The 12,192-nt window shown below is 39.1% G+C and overlaps 1 protein-coding gene and 1 long non-coding RNA gene across 2 annotated transcripts in view; one reads left to right on the top strand and one right to left on the bottom strand.

The window, feature by feature from the left end:
• Positions 1 to 10,113, bottom strand: part of Fas (Fas cell surface death receptor) — a 26,128-nt gene extending 16,015 nt beyond the window's left edge. Inside the window, exon 1 of the mRNA XM_046456774.2 lies at positions 9,980 to 10,113. Coding sequence (XP_046312730.1) covers positions 9,980 to 10,009 — 30 coding nt within the window. The 5' untranslated portion in view covers positions 10,010 to 10,113. The remainder of the gene's footprint in view (positions 1 to 9,979) is intronic.
• On the top strand, positions 9,990 to 12,192 carry LOC124101066 (uncharacterized). Its single transcript, XR_006854526.2, has 3 exons — positions 9,990 to 10,128; positions 10,501 to 10,707; positions 12,011 to 12,192. It is a non-coding gene; the product is annotated as an uncharacterized LOC124101066 (long non-coding RNA).

Genomic DNA, 12,192 nt, shown 5'->3' with positions numbered 1-12,192 from the left:
GTTGAAGCTGAGCACAGAGTACAACAATGACTTATTCAAAAACCCAAAAGTATGAAAGCCTGAGGAAAGACTCCAGCACCATATATTTGGCCCAAGTCTGGGCTCCGTTTCAAGTTTGTGAGCTAGTTTCCCAATGACTTTTACTTCATCTAGGCACATAAACAACTCAATTGTTTTCAGATAATCATTGGCAAAAAGCCTGCCTGTTAATTGTATAATGAACCTTCCAAACAAAGGGATGTTGGGGAAAATGGAGATGTTTGGAAGCATTTCTCTTGAGGATCAGAAGTCAACTCCAAGTTATTTAGTCTGGGAAAATCGTAGCAGGATCCCCCCAAAGCCAGGGCTCTGACTGGCAGGAAATGGAAATCTGGCCAGCCCCGATCACATCTTGGGAAGAAACTGAATTTGTCTTCATCCCTCCAATTGAGTGCTATTTCTGGGAATAGCTAAGACCATCAGAGCACTGGTAGCAAGGGTGGGGCTCTGGAATGAACAAACAGGATGTCGAAACTGGAAACCATCCCATACCAGAATCTTTGCACCTGCTGCCTTTGAGCCCTCCTAGAAATAAGGACACATGAGAATTTGTTCCTGTTATTGTAACACGGAATATGGATAGTTGTGTTCCTCGTCTTGGGAATTTGAGGCATGAAACCCATGGACACAAGGATGAGAGTAAAGTGACAAGAGTTAGTAGAGTAATAAAAGCAGAACTCCCAAAGGGAAGGGACCCCACAAGGGGGATGCTCCTGGGTCTCTGTGGTCTAGGGGCTTTTCAAGACTTATCTGATGGTCCAGCACCAGTGGTTGGTGTAGTGAGGGATGCCAGCATGGATCAAACAAGCTCTTCCAGCTCCAAGTTTAATAAGCCAATCAGAGGTGCATGATTTCAATCCTTTATTTGCATAATTAAGAGGATGGATCCAACCTTTGGGTTGACTTGTCTGTTGGGGAGAGAAAGTGCTTTGGGTAGGGGTCTGCTTTGTGGTTGCCATTGCTAGGGGTAAAGGTGAGGTAACTAAGGAAGGGCGGTCAAAGCTGTGAGGAACAGAAACAGTTTTTCTAACTAGGAAGTCATTGTGGTTAGAGCTGACAAGGAGTAGCTAGTCAAAGGACATTCTCCAGACCCAATGTCTCCTTCCAGGTTGGCATGATGTCCCCCCGCCCCATCCTTTCCTTCTCTGAGGCCTTAATCCTATCTGCCTATGGGAGATCTATCTTCCTTCCTTACAGTCACTGGGAAAAACAGACTCTCATTAAGGATGACTCCAAAGAGTCAGTGGTGACAATTTGTAGAAGGATGAGCTAGGATTTGAGAAAGAAAAAAAAAAGAAGCTAAAACACATACACCACATACACATACCTTGCTCTTACTGAAGTTCAAAACAAACATGAAAAAACTTAATGTAAAGTAGTGGTGAAAAACCTTAATGTAAAGCAGTGGTGGGAAATGGCAGCCCTCTGAATGGCAAGAATGAGCAAACACACGCCTGGCATGGTCAGGGAAATTTCTCACTACTGAGCTCAGTCATCGAACGGTTTGTCCTGACATAGCCAGGCAGCAGCAAGTTCCATAGTAATCGTGGGGAACAGGGTTTTATTTCTAACCAAAAGCCAGGAGGCAGTTTCTTCCACAAGAACACAGTGCTCAGCCAACTGTAGGAAGTTTTCCTGTCTTGAAGAGGGTAATAACAGTGGTCTAGTCAATTCAACACTAGAAGGTTAGGAACTGAAAAAAGTGCAAGGTTAACAAAAAGGATATTAAAAAAAAAAAAAGTCTCATCAGGAAACCAGCTTTTAACACACTGAATTTGAGTAGTTTTTAATTCCTTAATAATTAAGACTAAGGATAACTTTGTTCCTTTGTTTTGCTTAACTCATCTGTTTCTTATTACAGTGGACATGTGTTCATCGTACAATAACGAAAATCAAAAGGTATAACTTCAGTGGTAACCAGATTGTGTTAAGCCTAAAGATCTGTATTGAATTATCATTTGTTTTTCTTTTTCAGTAAGAAATAATAATGGATGATAATGGTAGTGAACCTAAAATAAAAGCTTACCCAGCATTTGGAAGGTGGGAAAAAATTCTAAAATTTGAACTAGTAGCATTTATTCATTCACACAAATTTAATTTTCCTCAAGTATCTTTAGAAATTCGATGATTTCACTAAATCAGACATCTTAAATATCGACTTTTGTTTAGGTGAATATAACTTTTCCTTAAATAAGCGTGATCAGGGCTATTTTATTTCCCCTTAGTCCACTAAGATTATGTCATCCATCACTCAATATAAGACCCTGCTTGACAGTGAAGGAAACCGTTTCATTTCGGAAGAAAAATTATTAGACAAAAAGATGTCTCACACTAAAGGGAATGGTTTAATTTACGAAATTGAAAGCTCAGTTATACAAATCATCACAAACTGGTAACTATAGCTGGCAGTAAGTTCTGTCTCTGCTGAAACTGTTTTATTTTTCTTAAAGAATATTTACCAGAAAAGAATCCTTATTAGTCATATCCTCATAGATTCCCATGTCAAAAACACAACCCTTGAGTTGCTGGGCTGCCAATGAAATAACAAGATGTGTAAAAAGTAGTTTATAACTTAGCATCTTGTACTATCATGTCACTATAAGTAAATAGACACATTTCTTAAAAACCAATTTTACACCTTAGAGAGCACATGGACTAACTTTCTTGTGTGGTTTATAAACTGCTTGGAAAAAAAAAAAACATATAAGAATTACGGTGTTGTTAGTTACCCACAGAGGGGGAGAGGGGTGGAAAACATTCATTTATATGTGTACGTTCTGGAAGGTTTGTTTTAAAATGCCAGAAATATTATCTCATATTTGAATCCAGTGTTTTGAAAAGTGAACCTTATTCAATAAGCATAACTTACCCTAATAGACAAGTATAATGAAATACTTGGCTTAAAACTTATTTTAAAATGCTTGTAGGTAGAATTATTTGAACATTAGACATCTCGAATTCTAAGTAGAATCCATTTTAACCCCTGGATCTGAACTTCAAATAGACTGATGAGAACAGATGGGTTCTAGGGAAAAGAACTCACCATTTAAATTGCCTTTCAGAATTCAACTAAGAGGTAACAGAATGCAGAGAGGCACTTGGGTGAGTGGTAGAAACAGAAAGTGAGAAATTTCTAAAAATTTAAAAGTTTTGTTCACACCAGCAAAGCCGTTAGCTAATTCCTAAGATCTTCAAAATGTGAACCAAAATGTGGTATCTCATTTTAGTTTTAGGGAAGAAGGGTTCTGAAAGTGATGTCTTTAAGCCCCCCTCTCTGACAGAAGGATGCTTCATGCCAGCGCAGTGACTGGCCTGTGGTTACACAGCTAGCTCTAGAGAGTCAAGACTTGTCAGCCGAATTGTGCCCCACCCCCAAATTCATGGATGTTGGCCTACTCCCTCAAAATATGACTACTTTTGGAGATGGGGTCTTTACAGAGATGATTAAGCTAAAATGAGGCGAGCACAGTGAGCCCTAATCCAATGTGACTGGTGCCCTTTTTTGAAGAGAAAATCTGAGCACAGGCTAACACAGGGTCATGTTCAAGGACTAAGAGAAGTCATATATAAGCCAAGGACAGAGGCCTGGGACAGACGGTTCCTTTGTGGCCCTCAGAAGGAACTAACCTTGGTGAAGCCTTGATCTCAAGACTTTCCAGAATCCAGAACTGAAATAATGAATTTCTTTTGTTTAAGCCACCCATGTGAGGTTCTTTGTTATGGTAGCCCTGGTACACTAATATAAGAACCAATACAGCCTCTTCAATCCTCAGATTCTCGATGTGAAGGGTGTCAATGGTACCTACAAACTTGGGATCATGCATAGCTGAGCCCAAGGACTTCTCATCTGAAATGATGAGAAGCAGAGTTAACCAGGTAAGAGAACAAATTTCTTATGGTATACAGAAACTAAATTGTCAGGGACTGAGAAGAACCAGAACTACTTCTTACCAGACCTATTAGCCCTGCTTTCTAGTTGAAACCTCTACTACTAATGACAAAAATGAAGCAAGATATAAAGTTCCACTAACTAATTCTACTTGCTTGCTAATTAGACTTTAGTTACTTATCAATACTTAAAGAAAAAGAAATTCTAAAAAAAAAAAAAAAAAAAAAAAGACTATGAGGGCTGGGGTTGTGGCTCAGTGGAAGAGCGCTTGCCTAGCACGCCTGAGGCACTGGGTTTGATTCTCAGCACCACATAAAAATCAAATAAAGGTATTATGTCCACCTACAACTAAAAATATATATATATTTTAAAAAAAGACTATGAGCAATTTCTTTTTTTTTTTTTTTAAAAAAAGGCATCATTACACAATTCAATGTCAAGGTTTTAATGATCTCCAATATATTTTTGTAAAAAATAAAGAATAATGCCGTTTTATATACTATTATATTATTGAAAACTGAAAAAAAAATAAAATAAATTTTTACATGAAAGAGATAAATAAAATTCCATTTCATTTGTTTTTACTTTTTTCAAAATGTCTAAAATAAAAACTCAAGTTAATCCTATCCCAGGGACATCTTCTTTCTTTTTAAAGCAGTTCCTGGAGAATTCAGATGTACCTGAGGCAGCAGAAATAACTGTTTAGGTCCATGACTGACCATGCAAAAAATTAAATTAAATTAAATTAAAGAACCTAGGAATTTCACCTGGGATTAGATTTCGAGTTTGATGCTAAAAAAATCATTCTCAAAATCTATCAGAAAGGGGCTGGTGTTGTGTCTCAGTGGTAGAGTGCTTGCCAAGCATGCATGAAGCACTGGGTTTGATCCCCAGCACCACATAAAAAAACTAAATTAAAAAAATAAAGACATTGTATCCATCTACAACTAAAAATATTTTTTTAAAAAATCTGTAAGACATTAGAATCAAACAATGATTGATGCATTTAAAAAAAAAAATACCTGGGGCTGGAGTTGTGGTTCAGTGGTAAAAACACTTGCCTAGCATGTGTGAAGCACTAGGTTCGATTCTCAGCACCACATATAAATAAATGAATAAAATAAAGATCCATCAACATCTTAAAAAAAAAAAAAACAACCTTATAGCACACCACAGACCCAACAAGGAATCAGGATCTCTGAGAACAGGCCCTTCTAATGATCATCTTCAACATGTATCCCTGGCAATATTCACGTAAAGGAAGGAAAATCTGAGGTTAGTAGGCTACTACATTTATTTGTGAGGAAGATAAAGAGTTTACAGACTTAACAGCATCTGTGTTTTGCACCTACAAACCAGAATGTGGCTTTTCAGGGAGAATTAATGATCTTTCCAAAAATAACTCAAGAAAGAAGTCATTTTGAGCAGAGAAAACAGGTAATGGGAAGGCTACAGAGTCCTAAACAGGAGTCTCAGAGGCCTTAAATGTCTCAGGGGCCACACAGGTAATACAGAAGTAGCCAGATATAATAGACAACAAGGAGTGGAACGGGCTTGTCCAACTGCAACACTCCACCCGGATCCAAGGGGCAGCCATTACTGAGCTTCAGGGAAACAGAGGCAATGTGTTATATCCGCTCAGATCTTCAGGTTTTCAAGAGAAACCAAAAGCCCTAACATTTAAATGGTGGCAACAAATATTAAAAATAAATAAATAAATGCATGTGTACATACTTATGTGTCGACACAATGTGGGCTCAACAAAAACATAATCTGGGGGTAGTATAAAGCCAATTTTCAAAAAATTTTTAATGAACAAAAATTATACATATTTATATATCCAACATGTTCTAAAATACATATACATTATGGAATGACTAAATCGAGCTGCTTAAAATCTGTATTAGCTCACATACTAATGGTTTTTCTTTGTGATAAGATGTCTCAAATTTATTCATCCTGTCTAAATCCATTCATCCTAACTAAAAACTGGTATTCTTTGACCAACATCTCTCCAGCCACTTTCCTCTGACAGCCCCTGATAATCATCTTACTACTCTCTACTTCTATGAGTTCAACTTTTTTGGATTCTACATGTAACTCACATCACATGATATTTGTCCTCCTGTATGTATAGGCCCAATTTTTAAAATCAGGCCTAGATTTTTCAGCATGCATGTGGAAAAAAAAAAAAAAAAAAACAGCTTAATGGGACCAAAGACCCTGCTGTAAGAACAACTAACCATCAAAATTTCTTCTGCAAGGAGTTAAAGGCCTTAACTCTGAGCTTGTGTGTTCTTTCTCTCTTTCTTTCCTCTGTCTCTCCTGGGGTTTTTTTGGTTTCTTTTTTCAAGATCTCTGCCTGAAAAATCAAGTGTCTGTGTTTCTCACATCTTAAATTTTTATAGTCTCACAGAATATACAGGTGAATAAGTATATACCTTATTTATATATTTATAACACTACATAACTGGACCAAAGAACAGCCTGTCATTCATAAATCTAATAACAAGTTTATTCCAATTTTGGAAGTTTATCCCAGTCTACAGCTTAACATAACCTGCAGTAAGCTTGGTCACCTCAAAGGGCTGAGTCCATCTGCTGATATGTATACCATTATGGTAAGACATGTTTTCTTTATAAGAAATTATTAATAAAAATAATAAGTAAAATAAAATTAAATAATAATTTTAAGTAAAATTCAGTAATCACAACTCAACAACATATCAAATAAAAATTAAAAGAAACAATGGTTTGCATATATGCAAAATGACAATAAGCAGAATATAAATAGCACTGATTATACATGTAATTATGTGCAGGTATAGACAAGGCTGGGGTGTTATAAATAAAACAAAAAATAGATTTGAATAAATCTAAAACGAGTGACTTTATTATTTCAGTATTTACTTTTTGTTTCACTTCATCTGATTATTTGTTTTTATATTTACCTACTTAACAAGAAGGAATTGATGATTCCCTATCCTAAATTTTGTTTCAAGTTGCTGTGGACTTTAGAACCTATTAGAAAACATGTGCTCATTAAGGGACTTTTGGGACCCAAGATGATTCACCAAAAGCACTTAAGTTAGTAGGGGTTTTCAATGGGGGGGATTTCCTTATTCAGGTTTCTGATTATCTCAGAAAATGGTGATTCTCTCCAACTGACAGTTGTGCTGTAGTGATCAGCTATGAAGATTCCATAGCTTTCACAGATTCTTTTGAAATACTGACACTTCCACTCTCAGATTGTTAACAAGTAAATTACTTGTCCACTGACCCAAAGAGACTTACTCAGAGACAATATCCAAATCATGGTTTTTCTTTGCCTCTGTCTCACCTTTTTCCCCTCTAAACTCAGTGCAAAAAATAAAACATTTTTTCAAATTAAATGCTTTACCTCTAAGAGTGACAACTGTGTCTGTCATGGACAGTAAAGGACTTTCCATCTGTTGAACTAGCTATCACTGGGGCCCCTGATGGTCTCTCAAGTATCAACTTACTTTTTGCCTCTCAATCGTGTTATTATATATGAACATATTTTCCATACTAACTGTTAACATTTTGATTTACATTTCATCATTTTACTGTATTCATAAAACTTTTTAAGTCCTTTGTGATAAGTAAAAATCCATTAAAAAAAAAATAAAAGTAGAGACATCATGCAGCCCATCGCATGCTTTTTGGACTGCTTTAAGGAAAATTATTAAATTATAAATTAATTAACTGTTCTTTTTTTCCCCAAAAACAGCTCTTTGAACCATGCACTATTTTAAAAACAACAACCACCACCTTACAAAAACAAAACTAACACAGTATCCAAAGGTATTTTTCAAAAAAAAAAAAAAAAATTATTTCGACTTTTTCTTTCTCCTTTAGAAATTTGTAAATGTTTTGGAATTTCAAACTTAATTACTGTAAGTGCCATAAAAAAATCCACCCAGAAACTATGACAGAAAAAATTAATTCTACAAGGATAGGGAGAGGGAAGGGAAGCAGAGAGGAAAGGAGAAAATAAAAACAGCTCCAAGCTGTCACATCTTCTCCCAGTTCGTTAACCCAATTAAACAAAATTTGCTTCCGTGTTCCATGTAACGAACATTCTGCCTCCATTTTACTTATTGCTACGACTTATAAAGCACTACCAAGTAGGGAGGTAGAAAAAGCATTTTTTCTGGAAAAACACAAGGGGACACAGCAATGTGGAAACTTCTTAAAGAACACAGATGTGATGTTGGGCAGGCAGTGGGCACAAGGCCATGTTCTGCAAATTTTAAAAAGTTATATTAAAAGGGAAAATGGAAAGTATACAACAAGATATAAACAATGATTATCTAGGTTATGATAGGGTTTTCTGACTTTTAAATTCTATTCATCTGCACTTATAACACTATTTAATAAACCATAATTTCTTAAATAAATACATAATAAATGTTTTATTTAATTTTAATGTTATATATATTATTGTATCATATGTAAAGAAATGTATGCATATGCATGAATGTGTGCACTCTTTTGGAAAAGCAGTTTCCTTGGTGCTTCAGACATGCATCACTTAGTAAATATATAACTGTAGATAAGTTAAATACACGTACCTCCAAGCCTTGACAATTTTCTTACACTTTGCTAATACTCCTGTCCAAAAACTGGGAAACTGTCAAGGCAACCAACACTGTAACTGTGGAGTACTTAGGAGGATTATACTCTGAGGCTGTATAATTGATTTCTCAATTTTAATCTTAAATTTTCTCTAAGGAAATTTCTAAAGGAGCCTAAATATTGCACATTATTTTTGAAAAAACTAGGGGGTATTTTTTTTTTCTTCTGGTCACAAAGTGGTCTCAGACACACAAACTTTTCCTTTCTATATTTAATGTGTTCTAGGAGTCAGTTGCAATCAGCAAATTGCCCATGTATTGGAATTAGATCTAAATTCAAGCTCAGCTCTGCTGTGTGATCTGAGGTGGATTATTTAAGCTCTCTGACACCATTTCACCTTCTGTAACTGAAGATGAGGCTTCCATAAAACCGACTTGAGATCATATTTGTAAAAACATTCCTATCACTGTGTCCAGGACTTCGTTTGGGCCCAATACAATAATCCATTGACTCTCAGAACTCAAATGAACCTCTTGGGACCAAGTCCCATAGATTTGCAATCATCAAGCTGGCATTTTCTGAGCAAGAGACTCTCTAAAAGAGGCTTCTGGCCAGTTAACCTTGTTTAGTGGGCTGTGTCACCCTGGCAAGAAGCCTTAAGCTTTCAGAAACTATGGTGACAGTGCTAGCTGAGGTAGGGTAAGAGGAAAAGAAGGTAGAAAAACAACAACAGAACCCGCTGAGACAGTGACTAACAGTCTTAAGGAGAGGAGTTTCCCGGAAGGGAAGCAACTTAAGTTTCTTTTTCCTGTGTTGCAAAAAGGAGGAAAACAAACCTCCAGAAGTGTATTCGGTCCGACATAACTTTTTCAAAAGAAACAAACGGTGCCTTCCGAAGACTCACCAAGAACCACTGCCTAAGACTGACTCGCTCCCTAAGTTTGAGAACTGTCAGAAAACTAGCAGTACCGCTCCCCGTCGCCCCAGGCATCCAGCGCCCTCGCGCACGATCCCACCCGTCACGAAACGGACCTTTGGCTTGCCACTGCACGACAAATCCAGAAGATCTCCTCTTACCCCTGGCCGGGGTACTCCTCCAGCGACATCAAAGTCTCCCGGGCCCTGCCTCCAACCCTGACCGCCTCCCACGTCCAAGTTTTCGTCAAGCACAGCAGCCCCCCACCCGCAACCCGCAAAGCGTTGGCGGTGCGCCGCCTGCTCTGCGGCTCAGCACTACCCAGCAAGCCCCAAGAAAAGCAAGTCCCCGGGCTTCTTGACCACCCGGAGCTAGTTAGTCTACTGCCCGCAGCACGCGCTGGCCGCCGAGCCCCAATTCCCAAGCACCGGTGACCTGCCGCCGCTGCAGCTCCCGGGTAGGTTCCGCCCCCGCCCCCCAGCGCGCGCTCCGGGGCTAAGCCGGGAGAAGCCCCACCCCAGCGGGAGAGGGATCACCAGAGGCAGGAGAACCCAGATCCTGGGCATGGCTGTCGAGCAATTCGCCGAAGTGAAAGGGCCTCTCCAACTCGGAGCAGAGCGAGTCACCCGCCCTGGGAGACGTGACGGCCAGGAGAGCCGCACCTCGAGCTCTGGCTGGCGTCCAGGTGTGTGCTCGGCCAGGGCCCGCCCCGGTGCGCCGGCGAAGTTGTTCTCAAACTGTTTCCCTCTCTTCCCAGAAGCGTCTTTGAACACCTGTACTCCGTTTCTTTTGAGACAGGAGATACGACCTAAAGAAAACCCCTAGGGTCAAGAAGAAGGGAAGTTTTGCTGGGGAACGCCCGAGGGAGGGCTCCATTGATTCAGCAACTTGGCCTGCGCGGGGCGGGGCGGGGCGAGGTGGGGGTTGGGTAGGCCTGAGAGGGGAGAGTCAGGGTTTGTTGCACAAACGGGCATTTCCCCTCCCGGGGTGTTTCCGCGGTTGTCTGGCAAGCTCAGTTCAGGTGAGGACCCTGAGAACCCGATTGCTCCTTCCTCAGCTTTCCTGGAGTTCAACCTGGGAAGGTTGGAGAAGACTTGAACCGAACCTGGAACTAAGAGTTGGTAGCTCCTGCCTGAGTGCAGGAGCCTCGGCCAATTGCGGGGAACCACCAGCAGAAGACTTGGCGTTCACTCAGCTCTTGATCTTACGGTTGCTCATAGGAGCCTCTTAATATTGTATCAAGTGGCAGTCATCAAACGGAAAGGTAGATATTGTGCTATGGGATTCTGAAAAGGGAGGGTCTATTAGGTTGTATTTCTCAAAAGAAGAACAAAGTTAACTACTTAGGACAAATCAAAAAAAAAAAAAAAAAAAACCCAGCTGTATTAAAGGTTCTCAACGACTTCCTCTCCTTTGTTACTCATTATTTCCTGAGGAATGTTCTTAAAAAAAAAAAAAAAAAAACTTGTAATTCTTTAGTGCTCTCATTAACACAGCTTAAAGCCACTATTATTTTGGAAAAGACTATTATTTTGGAAAAGGAGATATCTCCGTAGATGGTTTTGCATGATTGTTACAGAAAGTAAGTCTGTGCAGTGACATCATTAATAAGCCTGAGTCCAGAAGCAGTTAGTCAACTGCATCAGTGCAGATTTTAGTATTTGCATACTCCATGAAGCTTAGCACCTTGCTACTACTACCTGTCTTCCACCTCAGCTGGACTCACCTTTTTATGCACTCTAATCTGGAAGCATCCTTGCCTGGCCCACTCCTCATCCTTCAGGCTTTCTCTTAGTGGACATTTTCTTCTGGAAGCCTGTTCATGCCCCCAAATCTGGAAATCTGGGTTAGGTCTCACTCCTGAATGCACTCACCCTGTGTTTTGCATTTGTTGCTGCACTTATCTCTCAGCCTGGTATTGATTCACTTGTCTCTGCTTCACCTTGGGGTGGATTGTTCATGCCATCTGAAGAGGACTCTGGCTGTGCAGGTCTTGTTCAGTCTGGGCCTATAACTGATGCAAAGAAGTGAGTGGAGGAAGGGAGGATGGACTATGGGGACCCTCTAGGTCATCTTTGCAGCTTTTCTGTAAATATTATACTATTCTAAAAATTTCATTTGAATTGTAAAATGTCAAGAAAAGAGGGAAGGAAAGAAAAGGGAAGAGAAAAAGAGAAAGGGAGGACAACTGGCAAAATCAACATCTCCTGAGTGTGAGTGCTGAGTCAGCAACTTTCACAAATGATTTGCCCTTGAAAAAATTATAGCCAAAAAAGTTTAAGCAACACTGGCAAAGCTGGTTAGTTAATAAATAGCAGAGTGAGGGAATTGATCTTAGATGTTCTTGCTCCCAGGGCCTAGTTTTTTCTGCCACCACTCATCACCTCCCACCTCTGCATCTAATTACGCTCAAGTTCAAAGAAATGGGTAGAGGAATATATCTCATGGAAAATGATTTTAGAAAATTCTGGGTTATTTAATTAATTACTTTTTAAACTTAAATTTAACTATTTGTGTGTATTAGTTCTACAAATCAATGGGTTTCATTGTGACATTTCCATACACAGATCTAAAGAGCTTTGTATCCATCCTCCCTACAACTGTCAATTAACTTCATGATGAAGAGGAATCCATATCAAGAGGTGAAAGCTGGTGCTGTCATCAGAGTCTTGGATGGGTATATATTGTCCTGAAATTGAAACCTGTACTACCCACAGTTACTAACTCAATAAATTCTGTTTTTACCTTA

This window comes from Marmota monax, unplaced genomic scaffold, assembly GCF_021218885.2.
Source record: "Marmota monax isolate L192 unplaced genomic scaffold, Marmota_monax_Labrador192_F-V1.1 WCK01_AAM20220418_F8-fsc00166, whole genome shotgun sequence".
NCBI lineage: Eukaryota > Metazoa > Chordata > Mammalia > Rodentia > Sciuridae > Marmota > Marmota monax.
The sequence above is the reverse complement of the archived record's forward strand: the minus strand, read 5'-3'. Positions and strand labels throughout refer to the sequence as shown.